The sequence below is a fragment of the Rhamphochromis sp. 'chilingali' genome, assembly GCF_963969265.1.
Source record: "Rhamphochromis sp. 'chilingali' genome assembly, chromosome: 8".
NCBI classification, from domain to species: Eukaryota; Metazoa; Chordata; class Actinopteri; order Cichliformes; family Cichlidae; genus Rhamphochromis; species Rhamphochromis sp. 'chilingali'.
Genome location: NC_137935.1, coordinates 26,947,903 through 26,968,648, shown reverse-complemented (window position 1 = coordinate 26,968,648; position 20,746 = coordinate 26,947,903). Strand labels below are relative to the sequence as shown.

Below are 20,746 nucleotides of genomic sequence, written 5' to 3'. Positions count from 1 at the left end.
AGAAAAAAAGTACTCACACGGCAGGAGAGGGTAGCTCAAAATGACAATTTCAGAGGAAGCTGTGAAGTCAGAGAGAGAAAAAGTCAGAGGTATTAGGAGAGAACTGATGAGCATGCACACTGTGTATTTATAGCAACCTGGAGAAAAAAAACACACAAAAAAACAGAAGACCTGTCAGGGAAAATACTGACATGCAAAAAAAAAGAGAAGGAAGAGCTGAGGAAGTCATATGCTTTGAGAGAAAGCAAGACAAACTACGGATAAATCAGTGGCGATGTACACAAGATGACAATTGAGTAAGTTAAATGGCCTTGACACAGGCTAGTAATAATGATGTGAGAGGTGGGAAAAGATAAAAAAAAGAAAAGAAACTATTTACCACTTTTGAAGCACAAATCTGAAAAGGAATGTATTGAATGAGAGTAAAATGTGGCTTTTATCTAGCACAGCCAGATAAAAGCTATGCAATCATCAGGCAGTTAGTGACTGCAACATCTAGTCTGCTTAACAAGCCATTTGACAACGAAGTATGTAACAGCACAAACCAGACTGGAGGGTATCCAAGGTCAGAAACAGGGGAGACGGAAAGAGAGAGGAGAGTTTTTGCAGAGTCATTCCCAGAGCTCCGTCACGCCTAGTGTCTCTTTGCCCTCAGACAACTTTCAGTGTTGACCTCTAGATAATTTTCACCGCACTAGCAATATACTGCCGTGTCCACAGTGATATCAGAACAAAATTAATTAAACAAGAGACCTTCTCGACCAAGCCTTGCTTCAGCAGGGCAGTTATATTGGAGTCATGTATATTGTTATTCACCCAAAGGGACATATTACTCTTCATCTAAATATATTTTCTTTTTCTGATATGAGCTATGCAAAACAGAAACTCAGATGTTTATTAGATAAGGTGAGGGGGTAGATTCGAGACAGATAAAATGAAAAGAATGACCATATACTGAGGAGGATATAAGAATGGGTAATGCAGCCAAACAGATGGCATCTTTATTTTCTTTGAAGGAGCGAATGTCTTGCCTTTTTCCTTTTGCATTTTGCCACTATAAATTATATGAATTCATAGCATATGGACCCCACTTTTCTTGCACATCTCCATCAATCCCATCTCTCGCTTTCTATGAATGAAAATTCTACCTTGAAGGTTTTGCAGAAAGTGGTATAACTGTCAGGCCATGCAATATATGTGTGGTGTTTTAGATTGTATGAAACAAGTTTGGGGATATTTTATGTTGGTTATTGTAATTCTTATGTGCTTTTGTTTAAAATTGTTTGGCCTTTTTTTTTTATTTATTTTTTTTACGAATTGTGTTTCAATATTGGCATCCCCTAAATTCATTATCAGAGAGTTTGGGTGGCTTTAGGTACAAGTGTAAGAGCTTTAGAAAAAGATGACTGAACCATGTTTTTGAAATTGTTTCACCTTGCATCCTAGAGCCTTCTCCAGTTCTACAACCAAAAGGTGGAGAGTCCCAGGTATTTAAACCCAAACTAGGGTTTAAATATCTAGGACTGCTATTTGGTAACTGTTAACCTGAATATATTGTGATGATGTTTAGACAGATTAACACATGCTGATAAGCTTCTAAAGTACTTAGAGTAATATAATGTATACACATACATACACAGCACACTGTAACAGAGAGCAGGAAAACAGCATAAGAATCACCAACCAAACTAAGTTTCTTTATCTTTTTGAGTCTTCCAGTGCACGACCCAGACACACAGCCATATAAGCTTCTAGATAATCCAGACAGCAAAAATTCACACAACTGTGAAACACTGTAGCCAGTGATTGATGGGGTGCTGTGTCTCTTTGTCAATGTTTGCCAGTGGTTAACAACTCATTGCTGTACTAGATCAATAGGCTAATTCAACACTGCATTTGTGTTTTTAATTTCTTTCAAAAGGCGACGCATATCGACTTGCTAAGCGCAAAAACAATATATTTGTCTGTTTGCCGTAGACAAACATAGACACAGACAGTTACATTTAAGAAAATGAAAAAAAAAATCAGATCAGATCCAACTTGATCCTAAAAGTTTATTAAAAAAGGGAAAAAAATCCCTTGAAAATTTGGTAAATGGTGATTGGTGTATTCATTCATGTGCTGTTAGGTTCTGTATTTAGTTACCACTGTCCAACAGTTTTTTAAAAAAAATACAAATTTTGTTAATATCATGTTTAATGGTTTGTTTGTTTTTCTTTTAGAGGCAAGATCCTGTTTCTTGGGATGCGGCATTCGCCACTGCAACCCGGGATGTTCTGAACATCCGTTACACCCTCCTGCCCTATCTATACACTCTGATGTTTGAGGCACATACGAAAGGAAGCACAGTGATCAGACCACTTTTACACGAGTAAGTGTAAACCGACAAAACACAAGGCTCTTATCTTTGATGATAATTTTTGGGGCGATTTAGCATTACATTTAGTCACTTTATCAAATAATTGAGCTATTACCAGCATGGATCTTTCATCCTGATCACTGGCAAGATGACCTGATTTTATACTACACTGCTTCTCATTAGAGAGCAGTGTGCAACGTAACATGAAGAAGTTTCTGAATTTAAAAAAAGGAAACTTTCTCTTTAGTGTACAACATGTTTTCAACCCCAGTATCTTTTAATGACTGATAACACAAGTTATATCATGTTTCTAAAAGAAGGCTTTCACAATTGGCTACAAATGCTAAGTTAAATGGGAGATAAAACTGACTTTAACTGAGTGTCCATGAATTTTGTAGTGAGGTAAGGTTGCTTTGAGAAATGGGCTCTTGAAAATAACTTGAACTGGTAAGAAAATTAGAGTTGTATTCCTTGCCACAACAGCTGCCTTTAAAAAACCCTCTGCACAAGGCAATGTGACTGTGTAGTGTAGAGGCCAAGCATAGATGACTGTGGCTGCACTTGGTAGCTCCCAAATGTGAATGTGTGAAATTGTTTGAAGAAGAAGACATATTTATTCATTTTAAGAGACTCTTATAAAGTCACAGATGGTATTTAAGGAGCTGGCACGGTGAGTCTGCAGGGTTAATTGGCTTGCATCTGCAAACCGTTGAATTCTGAATGAGTACTTGAATAGTCATCTGGGTTGAGGATGCATAAGAGAGCAGTGGTAACATTTCTTTCAGTCATGTTTAATGGCCTCTGTGGTTGTATGTTGTAGGTTTGTGGATGATAAAACTACATGGGAAATCTACAGACAGTTCCTGTGGGGACCTGCCCTGCTCATCAGCCCTGCACTGGACCCAGTATGGTGCAACATGTGCACACGTTTTGTATTGTTTTTATTTTTTTATAGCTTTAAGGTTGGCTCTGATTTTCTTTAACTGATTTTTTTGACAGGGAGTCACAACTGTAAGAGGATATATTCCTAAAGACCGCTGGTATGACTTTCACACTGTAAGTACTTGTTCGTAACAACAGTAAAGTATTTAGTGTCAAAGTTCTTGCAGAATGCTGAGAACTAAAAGGTGCCTCTGTTTTACTGACTTAACAATTTTAACAGGCTAAAATAAAAACTACAACAAACATTCACCTGACAGTAAATACAGTATGACAACACCATCACGGAGCTAGAGCTTAGCCACTACAGAGAGCACCTTAATAACAAAAACCTACTCTGTGGGGCTAAGGGAGTCCCATCTGTTAAACAGCATTACAACCCCTTGTCACTATGCACACATACTAACACATTTCCACATATGCTAGTCTGTGCTTTTAGTCTCTACCCTACCGATGCAAAGGACCTGTTGAATTAAATTAATCAAAGATAATAACCTGTAGTATTTCTAGTACTTTAATAGTATGTAATTATTTCTTTCATCAGGCCAAAGCTGTTGGAGTGCATAGCACAATGGTTGACATGCCAACACCCTTGAATCATATTAACCTTCACGTCAGAGGAGGATATATCTTACCCTGGCAGAAACCAGAGAACACTACATATTACAGGTAAGTGAGCATACATTATGACTGATACATCTTGAGAGTTTGCAGCTACAGGTCAGCATCCTGTGTGTTGTATGACTTGTGTGTGCACGCTCGCGTGTGTGTATGTGGGGCTTAGTGCCTGTGCAGAAATGCAGAACGGAGCATATATCACTTGTGTGTTTGAATGAGAATGAAAGAGAGAGAGACAGTCAGAGGGCGATGACTGTTCCAGCAGGAAAGAGGTCAGATGGATCCCCTCAGCAGGAATATATTTGTTCTCAGCAGCAGGTATAAATAGACATTGTCCTCTATTACAACAAATCTATTACAACCCTTTCTGCCCCTTTTGTTTTAGTCGGAAGAATCCTTTAGGACTGATCGTTGCCCTGAGTGATGCTGGAACTGCCAAGGGATCATTCTTCTGGGACGATGGTGAAGGAATAGGTAAGCAAAAGGTTACTTTTGAACACGTACAGCCACCAAAACAGCAAATACTGTATGTGTTCATGGAGTCATTATTCCTGAATAGTAAAATGACTCACTAATTTCGTTGTTCTCATGACAATGACAATAAAGTTTCTGATTCTGACTAGAACTACATTTTTTTTCTCTCTCTTGTTTCCTTTTGTTTTTTGTGGAGTGGCCATTAATAATAGCCATAAATAAGAGTTAGCATAAGAAATGCAATCACCAGACAGTTTTTTTCTAGGCATTAATAGCTTCACTGTCTAGTGAGGCTGTGCCAGGCCTGAAGTGGACCCAAATGCAGAAACTCGTGCACGGAAAAAGAAACTTTATTAGCAGCTTTTTCTAGCAAATAAAGCTGCTAAACTTTATTTAGTATAACTTACAGAAAACAAATTAAAAATCTAGAACATAAAACTATGAACAAAATTCTGGGACACTAGAAGCACGGAAAAACCAAAACCAGAAACACAGGGAGACTTACAACACATGAGGGGGTATGATACGACAAAGGAAAACACAGGGCTTAAATATACAAGGGACTAATGCAGGGATGAGAAACAGGAGGGAAATACAGCTAGGACTAATAAGACATAAGGAGACAACAGGGTGCAAAGGTAGATACACTGACATAGGACATGGGACTGTCAAAATAAAACAGGAAATGACATGAACATTGAACCAGGACACAAAACACAACACCAGGAACACAAGGCAGGCACAGAGACTAAAAATCACAGAGGTGCTAAAGAATAACTAAGGAACACGAAATACAAACGACTAAACCACAAAAAAGCCCACAAAATCCCAGAACATAGAATAAACAAAACCTGACTCCAGACCATGACATTCACATGAATATCATGGTACAGGAAGAGCAGTAGAACATTTTAGGTATTTGTATCACAGTTTCTAATCTTACTTACAACCCTGTAACCAGATACGTTTTCAAACAGGAAAATCCTTTTTTCATTCTTATCTTGAAATTTACATTTTCTGTTTTTTTTTATTTATGGGTTTAAATCACCTATTTCAAAAACTGATATCATTACCACAAAAGACAGAAGTGGATCAATGGCCAGAACTTGATGCTTTTTAGTGGACGAAAGCTGCTAAGTTGGTGTGCAAACAAAAGAGATCAAGCTTGTTGACGTTGTATGATAAGAATAACAGGCTTGCTGTTTAAATTACAAGATGTGCACTGATTAATGAAAGATACAGAACATTTTGGAAAATTAGAAAATCAGAATCCACTAATGGCTTTTCATCCCAGTGTGTGTTAAGCTCCTGCGCAGTTAGTTATTCAGTGAAAGTAATTCTGCTACTTTCACTGAATATGAAATTCAGTATGGATTTTATCAGAAAGACACAGTGAGCTACAACACGTCTATCTCTACTTCCTCGCTTATTCTCAGACATGCATATTTACACATACACGAACAGAATCAGTCTCAGAAGTGCTTCTGTGAGAAGATGCACTCGTCTGTGGACGGTCTGTTTGTGTTGGGACAAAGGAGAGAAAGGCAGATAGTAAGCAAGTGAGGAATGCATAGAAGGGGAGTGACAGAAACCATTACAGTAATTCCCTGTGTCACAGCCTAGAGATATGCTCTCCATCACTCCTCTTTTATCTGGTCCCTTGCCTCTCTCTTCTGCGTCTCCCTGTCTGTCTGCCATGTAGCCTTCCTATGTCTTGCTTGCTTGCTTTGCCTCTCAGCGTATCGCTTTCTTACCTGTACTATCTACTTTTCTGCTTGTTTCGGCTTCCGCATTTTTAAGTTTTACCTCAGAGGTTTTGCTATTCTCTCCGCTGTCTGTCAGGTCGGTCCAGCTGCAGCACTCATTGTGCTACTCTGTCATTCACTGGTGTTCTCTCGTGCATTCAACTGGTTTTACTTTCAAGCATTAATACCACCTATGTATATTTAAGTGGCATAGCCAACTGTTTATTTTACTTAATTGGGTTTTCTAAGGTGATTATTTACTTGCTCTTTAGGTAATATTAATATGAACTTAAACCTTGATCAACACAAATTTTTATGCATCCCTTATTTGTCGCTGCGTCGCTCATTGCATAGTCACATACTCCTTTGCATACCCTCCATGCCTCTGCTCTGAATGTAATTCACTCCTGTTTCTCTCCTCAGACACAGTGGAGAACAAAAAATATCTTCATGTCACATTTTCAGTGACGTCGGTGAGTTCAATGGCCAAATACAAGCCATACTTCTCCCCCCCCCCCCTCCCCCCCATTATCATCATTATTACTATTAATGCAGCAAAACAAGCAGATCAGCTGATACCTTAGCATTTAAAAAGGCTGTGGTGGTGTGTGTGGCTGTGGTCAACATAATTTTGATCAGGTGCAAAGCTTTTGTTGTGCATGAACCCTAATCAGAATTCTGTGGCCTAAAATTAACATGCTTAGACAGAAGAGCCTGAAGTTGAGTGGATATGTTAATGCAGATTTCGGTGTGTTTCTGGCATTACAAATGATTTAATAATCCTGCCTTTTTAAGGCAACCTCTAATGTAGAACAAAACATTTTTTAGGGATTTATGTGGAAAGAAACTAACTAACTAACAGAAACAAACAAAAAAAATCCCAAATAATCAGACAAATAGTTCCCAAAGGTATTATGACAAACCTATTATCTACCTTGTATAAAACCTCTAACCAGTAAGTACATTGTCTCCAGGCTCACAAATCAGAATTATGTTGAAATGCAAACCTTGTGACTCACCACTCAATCCAGTTTTGAAGTGCATTTTAAACAGGTTTTCTGACTCTCTATTAGCTCTCATGTTTCTTGAGACTTTCTGTTTTAAAGTCTATATGCTGATGAACATGAACAGCTATATGCTTTCTGTTTGATTTCCTCTTGCTGGTTTGGGGAAATCAGAAAGGAACATGCAATACTCCAGAAAGGTCACATACAGTCCTTTAGTTTATACACTTTAAATACTTTGTCTACCTAAAGTCCAGGATCAACCAGGATCATGAAGGATAACAGAGTAAAGTCATGCAGGTGCAGGAAGAGCGTGTAAGGACTGAGTCTGTTGTCTGAGACAACAGTGCCAACCCTGGCAACACCATGCCACCATGCATAAACAACTATCAAGCTTATTGAGTGAAGTGGATGAACGAGTTTTGTCCACTGACATGAAGACATTCTTAAATCAAAACATAACCCTAAAGGATGTGTTATCTATAAGGAACAAGATAGTAAAGGATTCACTTGTGATTCTAATGAAGTTTTACAAAATTGAATTCAAATTTGGCACCAGCAACAGAGTTGCCTCATTGGTGTCTTTTGGGGTAAATTTTAAAATATTGCTACTATGTAAGGATCATATCCTTCTGCAAAAGGTATTTAAGTTCGTTGAAAAAAAGAAAGAAAGGTGGCCTATGTGTTATGGCAAAGTTTGTTTGGTAACAACTTGATAGTAGTTCAGGTCGGACATGTTAAAAACTCCCGAATAGCTAGGACCAGTGGGAATAACCCAGCCACATTTGCCTCTTTGCCAGGCAAAAACCCAAAGGCACACATTAATACACACATCTAAACCCAAACACACACATATATGCAAAACCCTACAACATACACTTAAAGCTACCGTGGCCAAACATCTGTGGCTGTCCTCTGCCTACAATCAGGCTCAATTCAAAGCAATTTCACACAGCGATAAAACAGGCACTGCCTGACAGCCAAAGAGGGAGAGAGAGGAAGTATGTGTGTGTGTGTGTGTGTGTGTGTGTGTGTGCACGTATTTTGTGTGTGCACGCATGCGTATGTAAGTGACTGTGGGGATGTATGTATGTATGTGCGAACAGGCAGATGTGAGAAGATGAGGATAAGTTGAGCAGAAGCAGCCTGGCAGATTAGCAGATCGTATGCCACTTTGGATGTCTATCTGAATGTAGGTGCGTATGTGTGTGTATTCGTATATGTGTGTTCTCTTAGCTCTGTATGAGTGTTGGACCTCAGTACAGCTAAAAGGAATCAGAGTAAACAACATTACCTGTTGGATATAAAACTATAGGACTAAAAATAGAACTATATAAGGAAGAGATTCAAATAGTAAATCTCACTCACTGAAAAGATGAACCAAAAAATAAACAATAATGCATGACTGGGTAAATTTCATGACTCAGCTTAAACATTTTTCCAGCAAAGTGAATATGAAGTTCATGATTGTTGTTATCTGTCCTGTCATGCAATTCCTATAACAATACATATATTCCCATAACACAACAAAATGACATTGTGTTTTGTACATATACATATATATGATTCCCCTTAACGCCTCCTCTTTGTCTTCATCACTTTCAATTTTAGAACACTTTGACCAATGCTGTGGGAACATCTGGCCTGGATGCTGTAGATTATTTGAAGCTGGGTGTGGTGAGGATTTGGGGCGTGGGAACTGAGATCACAGAGGTTACCATAACTTTAAATGAAGGCCCTCAGCCACTAACCCCACAGCACAACCTTGAATCACAGGTCAGTACATTTCTGGAACACTTAATTCAATTATGGTTAATGCCAATGTCTAAATATTGTGTATATCCACATTAAAATAAAATTAATCAAGTATTATTCATTAAACTACAGATGACCGTATAAAACCTAAACTGCATATAGGAAATGGTCTATCACCACAAAAGCTCCTAACATAAATTAAATGTTGAAATGAATGTTGTGATGTTCAAAAATGAGCGTTGGTGCTCTGTAGGCAAGCCAGAGGTTCATGGTCAATAAAGTTCAGCTGCAGAAGGAGGGTGTGTACCAAAACATGACATGAAACACAGATTTTCTAAAGCCTTAAGATACTCAAAATAAAAGTATAAATAATAGCAATAAAATTCTCAGAATCCAAATACCCAAATTGTAAATAAGAAAGAAGAGTTTGGGTCATGTGTAAAGATCTAAAGCTGTTTTGCAGTGCTACATTGGTTTGAGGTGGGAAATGAAAAAAAGGAATTAACAGTCCAAGAGGATAGCATGTATTCCCTCTCCTCATTTGGCTTATGATAAAATATTCCTGTCAAGGTTGTGTACTGTACTCAGTGCACTTATCAGAAGCATGAAAATGATAGCAGCTCCATAAATAATGGTAGATGAAAAAGCTGTACATTTATACTGTTCTTGAGAAGATGGACAGGGAGAAGCCAGACGAGAGGGCAAGAATTGCAGATGAAGAAAGTCAGAATGACAGAGGACTCAGTGTTTGTGTGTGTTGGGGATGCAAGGATGGGTTACGAATACTGAAAAGACAGAAAGATGGTTCATCTGTAGAAAGAAGGGAAGGACAGGCAGTACTGGTGGAGAGAGGGAGAATGCATCACTGTAACTAGATGGAGGGAAAAAATAGAGGTGAAAGAGATAAACGTGAAGAATGAAGGATGTGTGGGGGTGGGGGAGAAAAAGGGCAGTGAGGAACAAGAGAAACGGAATAAGGATGACACAGTATGTGCATGGTAATAAGTAGTTTTTCAGCATGAGACAATCCATTTATCTTCTTAAGTATTGTCTGATGGGGTAACAACTTGAAAGAAATAGTAAGCAGCTGGTGCTGTGTCAGTTAAATACAGTGAGGTGGGAGAGCTATTTCTGTCTGGCACAGGACGAGATGTTTCATCCTGAAGACGTATAGGCCTGCTCTTACTGTCATGCACAAAACACGTCTCAGCGTCAGCTTGTTTAACTTTACTGGAAAGATGTACTGTGTATATATTAGAAAAACTGAATTATTAGCCTTTAGATCAGATCCAATTTATAGAACAGAACAGAAGGCAAGTGCTGTACATTCAACTCTTAAGTCCTGGATGATGTTTATTTAAAAAATAGTAAACGTGAGCCACCAATGAAGAAGTAAAACTGATGTTTCCTCTTGCTTTTACAGGAGCTGACCATAGATATTACTGATCTGAATGTGAATGTGCAACAGACTTTTCAGTTAACATGGAAGACCAAGGCTTGAGTGCAGTATTTGTGTTCACTTGTAAAAAAAAAAAAAAGATATCTTAAAATAAGGGTTCATTAATTTAAACAAAGATGTGAAGAATACATTTTGTTTTTGAACATGAAATGTGAAACCTCAGTGCCTCCCATCAACCTATAAAACCGAATAATGTTTTCCTTTTTACCGTTAGACTGTGCCTTTAAAACAAATGTTTGATTTACTCTAAATAACTTCAGAACTTTATTGTCATTCAATATCCCAAAATGTGTGATACCGTAGACAAAATAATGACTGCCAATCATGTCTATGGTAGGAATATTTTTTCTTGCAATCATGTATACATGCTGATTACTTTTAAGAAAATGAGAATAAGGTAATGTTAGGATCCAACTGCAATGAACTCTGTGCATCATATGCATGTCGTTCCTGCAAATAAGATATGAATAAATCAGTGAACTAAAAACTGTGTTTGGTCTTCTTCTCCAGTTGGGGTGGCTGTAGCTCAGGTGGCATTGAGGTTTTGTAGGTACTAAGAATTTAGTAATAGTAAATTAAGTTTCATTAACTCCAGTTTGTACTTTGCGCTTGTGTTATTGTCATTTAGTGCTGTGCTTTTGCCACTTGTATTTTTCACAGTAGATATGCGCAGACTTGTGCATGTATGGGTGTTTGTGTGGGTGTGCCAGCATCTATTTATAGCTCTCACCTGCAGCAAGCTGTCTACCTGTGCTTTGTCTCATCCCATTATTTTCCCATATAATGATACAGCCATCCATTATTCAGCCTGCAGTAAACCTAATGATGTCAATTTAGCCATGGGCACCTCAAATTGATTTCCACTCTAATCGCCACTCCACGGGAAGCAATGTGTTTGGGGGTTGCTGTAGAACGTTGTGTTTATGCGCTCATGTCCAAAAAGTTTAGAACTGTGATGAATCATTCTAAGCCCTGTGTTCAGGTTAGCTATTGTTTTGAAAAGAGAATTTTTACACTTTGACTGTGAAAACATCCTTACCTTCAGTGCCTCTGGGACTAATTGAGCTGATGATCTGAAGAGGCATTCTTCCTGGATTCATACTGAAGTCATTACTGGTGTAAGAAAGAGATAAAGACTGTAGACTGTGAATGAATTCGAAGTTTTGTATTCTTCACATTCCTGGTGGTTACTGGTTCCTTTTTTTACACATATATATTTTCTCTCTCATTTTGTCAAAGAAAGAAAGTTAATAATGAATTACCCCTGACACTACCATGTTTTGAATTTGTTGTGAATGAGACTTAAATGCTTTCTTTCTGTCAAACATTTGTAAAAATTGACAACAGCATTGGCTCAGATTTTTCTTTTCATCATTTCTGCTTTCCTGTAATTTCCAGCTCAATTTTGTTCTCATCATTCTGGTCAAATCTCTTGCCTGTCTTCTGTGAATCAATTAACCTCACTCCAGTTCCACATGGATGTAGCCCAAACTACATGTTTTGGAAGGGTGACTGGTTTGCAATTAGTTGGCCACCAAAGTTTTCTGCTCTGTACCACACAGAGGCTTGTCGAATCAGTGTAGGTTAGAAAGATTTGGGGTTTTTTGCTCAATGTTAAAATTTCTAATGCTCAGAAAAAATCACTGCTCTCGCTTTTCTTTTGTTTTAATATAATCCCCGTAGTCAACCCATGTCAAATACGGGTCTACTCAGTACTTTAAAGAAGTGTTCCTTAGGCTTGAACGTCTCTCTCTGGGCCTGACCCACTAGATAAACACGGCAGGTTTCCTGTTCTCAAATATGTCATCATCCCTCTGGCCCAATCATTTTTACCCATCTTCTGTCTGCCAATCAGCCTCTGTTCTGTGCTCTTTAAATCTCAGTGCTTAGTGCTGTATTTATGCAAGATACAATATACTCCAATAAAATCCTATTAGAATGTTCCAGATTCCTGAAATTTGAAAAAAAAGGGGGAAATCTGATATAAATTCAAAATACCTAAATTTATCTTTAAAAAAAGCTATTGAAAGAGAGCTGTAACATAAGAAAATGTGCATAATCATGTTCATTTATTCCTCATTGTTGGGGATAGTCGATACAGCTAACCACGAGCCTGCTATAAGAGCAGTTAGTTATCAAGGTAACTGCCAGCCAAGATTAGGCTTAAGGGTCCTAAAAATTATAGTTTGCCTGTGATAAATAGTTGGATTACATTCACATTCAGACTCAAGTCAGTAAGTCTGACAATATTAGATGCCCTTCAGAGAAAGTTTAGGTAACACTGCCAAAACAGCGGTGCTTACACTGCCAACAGAAAACTTCAGGATATCTTTGACAACTCACCTGAATATCACTGCCATCAGTCATAAGTGAGCTTCACTGACTTATCGACCCGTATTGGAGCCCTTTCACAAATTTCTACATCTTCCTCTGGAGTAAATAGACAACGAATACTTCAGACACCCACCATTTTGAGAGCTGAGGTAAACAGTGGACTGACAAGCTACACTTACTACAGATGAAAAGTTGGAAGTGACTCAGATAAAAACACTAAATATTTATTTGACACATATCTGGGATTTTTGTTGTTGTTGTTTTTTTTTTAAATCCCTGAGTTATTTCTATATAAATATGGTGTGTAAAAAGTGTTTTCTTATTTTATACACAAACAGTAAAAGAAACTTGCTGGCTGTCTATGGGTGTATAGCAGGGCTCTCCAACTCCAGGCCTCGAGGGCCCGTGTCCTGCAGTTTTTAGATGTGTTCTTGATCCAACACAGCTGATTCAAAGGGCTAAATTACCTCCTCAGCATGTCTTGAAGTTCTGCAGAGGCCTGGTAATGAACTAATCTTTTGTGACCCAGGGCAAGATCTAAAACCTGCAGGACACCAGCCCTCGAGGCCTGGAGTTGGAGACCCCTGGTGTATAGGGTACAGAGGGCTAAATGTCAAGCAGATATTAGGTAAACAAAAAACTAGAGCTTATAGTATTTAATGAACCACGAGGATTTAAATTTAAGGATTTAGAAATTTAAAAAAAATCTACATACAAATAAATAAAATAATTAAAACGCACTGCAATAAAAATTAATCTTTAAAATGTATACAGAAAATATATACATAATATATATTTAGGATATTTTTAACAAAAAAAACATAAATAGCATTCTCCATCAGTGTTCAAATAATTCAATTCTAGTTCCAGATTGTCAAAACATGATTTTCGCATGATTTTTCTAAATTAATGAGGTCCAACGCTTCTTATGGATGGTTGTCTTTTTCTCTGACTTTCTAAAAGAGAAGCCATCTTAGCAGAAAGCATGCCTTCAAGTAAGTTGCAGTAACAGTAATGTGTCTTTGTTCCCGGGGTGAATGACAGATACAACAGAGGCACAGATGGGTGATGGGGGTGGGGAAATGAAACAACATAAAAGACAGAGAGAAAACACTGTGGCAAAATCAAAGTCTGTCAAATGTGACAGGCGCGTGGGTGCGTACACGTGTGCTATTAACATGTTAGCAAATGGTGTGAATTATATATTTCATATCTTTATGCATATGCCATATTTGAACTATTAAGAGCTCGGCAAAATCACCTGTGAGGTGTTACAAAACCAGTAATAATGAAAGTCAAATCCATGAGCACATTTCTGTGACAGTCACATCAGAAAAACAGCAAGGTGCGTAAAATGTCACCTGTCACAATAAATTCATATGCTAATTTTTCAGGACAAGCTGAATCTTGAAAATATGCATCATTTTAAAATTAGAAATAGTTCATCTCTCATGGATTCGCAACACCTTCCCCCCACAATCATATACACAGGCCTTAAAATGCAAATATAGAATATAGACTTGACCTCGTCTCCCTTTCTTTCTTTCTTTCTTTCTTTTTTTTTCTCCCACACGGTTTTTTCTGTCATATTTTCATCTGATGAAGACAAATAGTTTAGAGACAATGAAGCAGAACCCTACTGAACCAGGTCCTTACAGCCAGGCTCACCATTTGACACACACAAGCACTCTCACTTACACACAAACACATAAAAATGTCACCTGTTTGACATGAGTAGTTTCACCCCTCACATTTGCTGATCTGTTGCTCATTTAGGGAAGTCATCTGCCCAGTGAGAGCTAACAGTGCAACTTTTATAGACGCATGAATGGTTCCTGACCCTGTCTGAAACACACAAGAAAACGCTTTCACAAAACCTTCTGTTGTAAATAAATAAATAAATAAGAGGGGGAAAATCAAAAAAGCAACTCTGGATAACAAAAACTGAAAGGGAATGGGGAGGTGGGTTTTAAGGTTGGGATGCAGGGGGTTGTGAAAACATTAAAAACTAATAAACATAATGAAAAAATTAAGTAATTTATGGTATTTGTTAGTGTAACATAGCTTGATTTTTATGCATGTTCTTCTAATAATCTATTATTGAGAAATATCTGGCTAAAATGCCATTTTTGTCTGTGATAAAAACTTTTAAGCTGGCAGTTTTAAAACTGAATGAAGAACCTGCATCACTTTTTTCCCACTTTTTCCACTTCGCTGATCATTTGAATGTAGGTACAAGTCACATTGAGAATATTGATATTTCACATGGACAGCCTGCTAGCAAGTTGTTGTAGCACTTCTAACACGATTGTCTGTATAAACCAAGTGCAACCAAAAAGCCCATTCCACTACCAAAAGACAAAGGACACTTTTCTTTAATTGTGGAATTTAATTAGGCATGAAACTAAGTATTAATATTATGTTGAATAAAATATGTGCATTATATAGTACTGTGCCACACCATTGCTATAAAAACATGTTGGGAAATATTGAATAATTTCTAGACAATGTTTTGGTTTTTTTTTTACTCTCCTTGTGTGTCTGTTTGCTTAGAAAGAACCTACTGATCAGTGGTGCACAAAGATCACTTTAAACCTAAGGTGGACACAAGAGTTCACTGTGTTAAGCTGAGAGAAACTAGAAGGTTAATTATGAGTCAGTGCAAACTGGAACAAAAATATTTCTCTCTTTTACTGGATAGAGCACTGAGAAGAAAAAAAAAAATTTATTTCTGCAGATAGTGGATTAAGCACCAAAGGATGGCCACATGCATGCAAATTTATAAATCACATCAAATGGCACAACCGCACACCCACACACTTACACACTCATATAAGCATCCCTTACAAATCAAATCAAAACAAGGCAAACACAGAGGGGGAACCATTTTTGAACTAGCCAAACCATCCATGCAGAAAAGGATTTAAATATCCTCGTGATTGCATCACTTCCGGTTCAACAGAGCTAGTCAAATGCCTCTGGTGGCCAAGTAATTCAGTGCAGTAAAGTGTGCACAAAAGCCTGCAAATTATCCAACTTGCATGATCACCAACAAACTCAAAGTGCAAGTTAAGATCACATGGTAGGGTATTCAAAGAAACAAAAGAAAAAAAAACCTCAATTGCCCTCAACACATGGGTATCATTCTATTTATGTATTTAGCAGCGCTTACGTAGCCATCGGCTAATAAAATAAGGACACCACAAAAGACGACCAATGAATGAATAAATAATCCATGTTCAAAATATACACTGTCAAGGCAGTGAAGTCTCCTCTAAGCTTATTCAGTTTATTCTGGGCGCTGCCATAGAGACGCAAGGACTGAAGAATCTAACTCTAGCTTCATTGTGGATTGCAATCACCAGCTTAAGGACACATATGTGAGTTACCTGCATACTTCACACACTTGTGTTGGCTCAATTAATGAATGTTTGTGGGAGAGACATGTTACATTCTCAGCACAAGAAGATGAATATAGCAAAAGATGGCAGTCATGCATGGTAGTAATTGCAAAGCTAAAATCAGGGATGTGTTTTTTTTAGATAGTTTACGAGTAAATGTTGCCATGACAACACGCATTGCCTGATTGACATTTAGAAAGGACATACTGGGATTACGCTCATCTTTGTGTGTGTGTGTGTGTGTGTGTGTGTTTGCATTTCAAAGCATCTGATTCTTTCAAATTTCAAGAAATCCAGAGCATTTCCATTTCTTAAAAAGCATACTTTTTTTGTAAATGTGATGCTTTTTGCATACAACTGATGACAGCAAACTTGAGAGTTCCTGAGAAAAAGAGATTACCATCACAGAACAATACAGCGGATGATGACAAATTGAGAGTGATCACTAAAAGTGGATAGGGGAAGATGAAAAAGGAGAGTAGAACACAAGAGAGGGATGATGAGCGATGGAGAGCACTGGCATGGTGAGGGATCAGGTCAGGAAGAATAAAGGATGGTGGATGATAGTCATGGAAATACAGAGTAGAAGGGATAGATGGTAGGAAACAGAGAGGGGGGGTGTCCTCTTGGTAGAATAGTTCTGATTGAGGTCAGTTTTCCTACCAGATGAGATACCACTTTAATCACCCTCTGCCTGTCTCATCACCATTGAGGGGATGGCCTCATCAGGGAAAGAAGAAAGACACTGCTTAGAGACAGAAAGAGAGACAGACAGAGAGAACAAGACATATCAAGAGAAAGAGAAAATACAAACGGAGAAAAACATACAAAACATGAGTGAGATATGGAGAATAAGAGACTAGGGGCTGATTTCCAGAGAGAGAAGGGAAGTGAGAGAAAGAAAACATATACTGCATGAGTTACAATGCGAAAGTCGTTTCCAAAAGTTGAACTTACATTTAGTAGCTATTCACTAAATCTCTCAACATGAGGTTCAAAGAGATGTCGATGCAAGTGAACGAGGCCATTATTAAGCTGAAAAACCAAACAGGAGCAGTCTGGTACATAAAAGGCCCTGCACAGATCCAGAAAAAAGAAGGAAAAAAACACTCTTTGGACAGATAAAACTTGCTCTAGAAGGATGGGAAAATAAACACTGGAGAATGACAGGAACATGAGCTCTTCTTTTCATTTTCATACCACATGATCTGAGGCATGATGGAGTATATTTTATGACATTGGCATGTACTGGTATCATTGGTGTTTACTGATGATGTGTTTGCTGATAGAAGCAGTGGGATGAATTTTGAAGTGTACAGGGCTGTACTCTCTGCTCAGATTTAGCCAAAAATCTGTAAATCAGATTGAAAAGCACATCTCAGTGCACATGGACACTGATCTAAAGCATATTGCCTGAATTATACCAGAGTCAAACCTCTCTTTATTGCTTTAATTTAGATAGCTGGTCTGCAGTGTTGGCACATGGCATTGAAGAAAACAATGGAATGAATCAATCACGTCCCTAAATTTAATTTAGCACTTTCAGATAGATATCTACAGTAAGAACTTTTCCCTAGTGCTGTGTAGACCATTATGCTAAAATGGTCAAGCTAAAGAGAATTTTCAGGAAATATTGGTAAATGTTCAGTTTCTATGCCATATGTCAAGACAAGGTTGAGGGTGCCTTAACCGTTTTGGGTTTTTTTTTCTCTTTTCCCCTGTCTCGGCCAAGTTTTGAGGATTGATTAGAAACATGAATGGGTTGGTGGTGTGTTGAGGGCTGCTTTGGATTATTATCCCCACAGTCACCCAGCTAGCTTGGCTTCCAGGCTGCTTGGGGATTTTTGCTGAGTTTTGAGACCCACGAGCTATGTCTATGTTTTAATAGTTTAGATCATGCCTATTCAACTACGAAGTTAGTTGGGCCAGATTTTCAAACCGAGGAATTTATCTGGGCCAGATATTTTTTTTGAAGCCAGTAAGCAGCAGATCATGATCAATTTCAAACCCACACAACTGTACTGAAAAACAAGTATTTTTTTTATTCCTATTCCCCTGTAAATCTGGTGACCTCTCACAAATGCACACCAAAAGGTCCATTTAAAAAAAAGGGAGCTATAACTAAACTATTTTTTGCACATTTGAAATAATAATAATAATAATAATAATAACAAAAAACATTTTGATAATTCCCTTTCAAATTAAAATAAATATTTCGCTGACCACTCACTTTTCCTGCCATGGATGGAGCCCCATCGTTCACAAGTATACAGACACGCTTCATATCCAGACCATTTTCCTCAAAAAGAGCTTAAATCTTCTCAAACATCATTTCGCCAGCTGTGTGTCCCTCTAACGGTAGTAAACCGAGCAATTTCCCATCCAAAAAACGGACATATACGCATAACTGTGCATTATCAGTTCTGTCTGTGATCTCCTGCTATAGACATTACATCAGTTTTCTTCAGGTCATCTAACAGCATTTCAAACTCGTCTGACGCCAGAACTTCAATTCTACAAATATTTGAACTGTCCTACAGGGGTACGTTTTTAATAGCAGATGTCACACTCACTTTTCACCGCATCCACCACGGCCAGCATGCAGTATTTCATTGTTTCAGAATCTGTGAAAGGCCTTTTCTTCTTCGCCAAGAAGCAAACACGAAGGGAAGATGCTGCAGCTCTCTCTTGGGCTGTACAGGACCCTCACCATGGTAGTACAACTCCGGTTGTAAGATTATTAAACTCGGTAAAATGAATAAGTATTTGTCAGTCCAGGCAGGGTTAAACCGACAGTTTTCATTGTCAATTTTGCGCTTTTGGAGTGAGAAAGACATGCTGTTGTCGCATCATATATTACGATGATTGTTTAATATGTTTACATCACGGTGCATTGTGGGTTAAATATTGCTAGGCTACTAGGAGTGTTGCATTCACAGTCTACACTACGCTGTAGGAATTTTAAATTTTTTTTTAATTAATTAATGAATTCATTTTTTGCGTTTTTCTGTGTTTCTGCCAGGACCACAGGCAGGGCCACTCGCAGGTTGCTTCTGGGCCGCATTTGGCCCGCGGGCCGCCATTTGAATAGGCTTGGTTTAGATAGAACTTAAATCAAGCTAGCAGACCTGAAAAGTTTGATGAATGAAAGCTATACCTACAATTTGCAAGTGATTAAACAGAATCAGTGCTTTGATAAGGCATGCATAGTTTATAATATAAAATTGATTGCTATGTAAGAGACTGCAAGTTATCAAGCTAGAGAGATCAGCTAGCAGAACACGACTCTTTGTTACAACAGACAGAACAGGAACAGGAAGTGATACAATAGCACATCAGAGCCAGCACCAAGTGGGAGAACCACCAAGTCTTACAGCCAGGCAGAATAATCAGCCTGTATGGAGACAAAGATAAAAATAAAGAAACAGGCAAACAGAGAGAGATCAGAGAAAAAGATGAATAGATAGGATTCTGGTTTCAGCATGAGGTTTCCCATCTGTCTGTAGCCAGAGTGACACCTGCTCAGCTTTGATTCAAAACTGCACACTGAGCTTTAACAGGAGGCACACATCATGAACAAAAAGAGCAGCGTGCACATATGTTTGTTCTCACATATGCCAACAAAAAAACTGAAAATCAGAGTTCACAAGGCCCTCAAAGATACAAAATTCTGAGAAAGCATAAAATATATGGAAACTATAAGAGAACAACACGTTTTCTTGGTGAGGATCTAATCCTATGGAAAGTAGAAACTTTAGAAACTATTGGGTAACTAGTAGTCTATGAATTATTTCCTTCCTTACTTAAAACGATGTAATGATTCCACCCAGCCTGTGGAAAGGGTTCGGAAGAAGGACAAAACATGTTTACAATCACAGGAGTCTTTCTTACACAATCACCCTCAAGGCGGAGAAATATATCACATTTGTTGAATAAATGAGGACTGATGGAAAACCTCTTTGCAATTCTCTTCATTTACAGCTTGTTTGGAATCAGCTTTCCTTTGGTATTAAGGGGATGATTATCTTGGGTGGGAAAAAAAAACCATCAGGAAAAGAGATCATCATGCCTGCTTATACACAAAAGACATGCATCCCTTAGTTTAGACATCATAAAGAAGTACTTGTCAAACAGAGGACTGTTCTACTTACTTGTTACACACATTTGCTTGGTCTGATCATCTCTTAGTTTCAATTGCTCTTCAGTAAGATTTATGCAATAAAACATGGATTCGAATAATCTGCACCATGCAGCTTCATTTTGTTATGATTCTGGCAATCATGTCAAAAAGACAGTTTTAAATGGACTCTGCACCTTTAAGAACACCCTTACTGCTTCCACAAGAATTAAGAGTCCAACAGCTAAAAGCTGACTGAAATTGGCTCATGGAACAGTAATTTTTTTGATACTAAGCACACCAAAAGATCTATAACACAATGGCTGATAAAGAACATGATGGCTGATAAAGAAAAGAAGTTGTTGCAATGACCCAGGTCCAGACCGCAACCCAATTCAATTTCTCTGGCAAGACCTTAAGAGAGCTACGCCTGTAAGGCGAGAGACTGATTTCTGAAAACACTTACCTACCTACGCTCCCATTCACATTCCTTGGCAAGTTTATTGGATATGGCTACAATATCCTACCTCATTATATATAC

At 38.1% G+C, this 20,746-nt stretch overlaps 1 protein-coding gene across 1 annotated transcript in view; it reads left to right on the top strand.

The window, feature by feature from the left end:
• LOC308401670 (sucrase-isomaltase, intestinal-like) overlaps window positions 1-10,762 on the top strand; it is a gene marked incomplete at its 5' end in the record, with an annotated part of 61,221 nt that extends 50,459 nt beyond the window's left edge. The window contains 8 exons of the mRNA XM_080889996.1: window positions 2,223-2,371; window positions 3,180-3,264; window positions 3,359-3,415; window positions 3,843-3,967; window positions 4,302-4,390; window positions 6,559-6,608; window positions 8,751-8,915; window positions 10,318-10,762. Of these exons, the coding sequence (XP_080746122.1) occupies window positions 2,223-2,371; window positions 3,180-3,264; window positions 3,359-3,415; window positions 3,843-3,967; window positions 4,302-4,390; window positions 6,559-6,608; window positions 8,751-8,915; window positions 10,318-10,395 (798 nt within the window). The 3' untranslated portion in view covers window positions 10,396-10,762. The remainder of the gene's footprint in view (window positions 1-2,222; window positions 2,372-3,179; window positions 3,265-3,358; window positions 3,416-3,842; window positions 3,968-4,301; window positions 4,391-6,558; window positions 6,609-8,750; window positions 8,916-10,317) is intronic.
• Window positions 10,763-20,746: the final 9,984 nt, after the last annotated feature.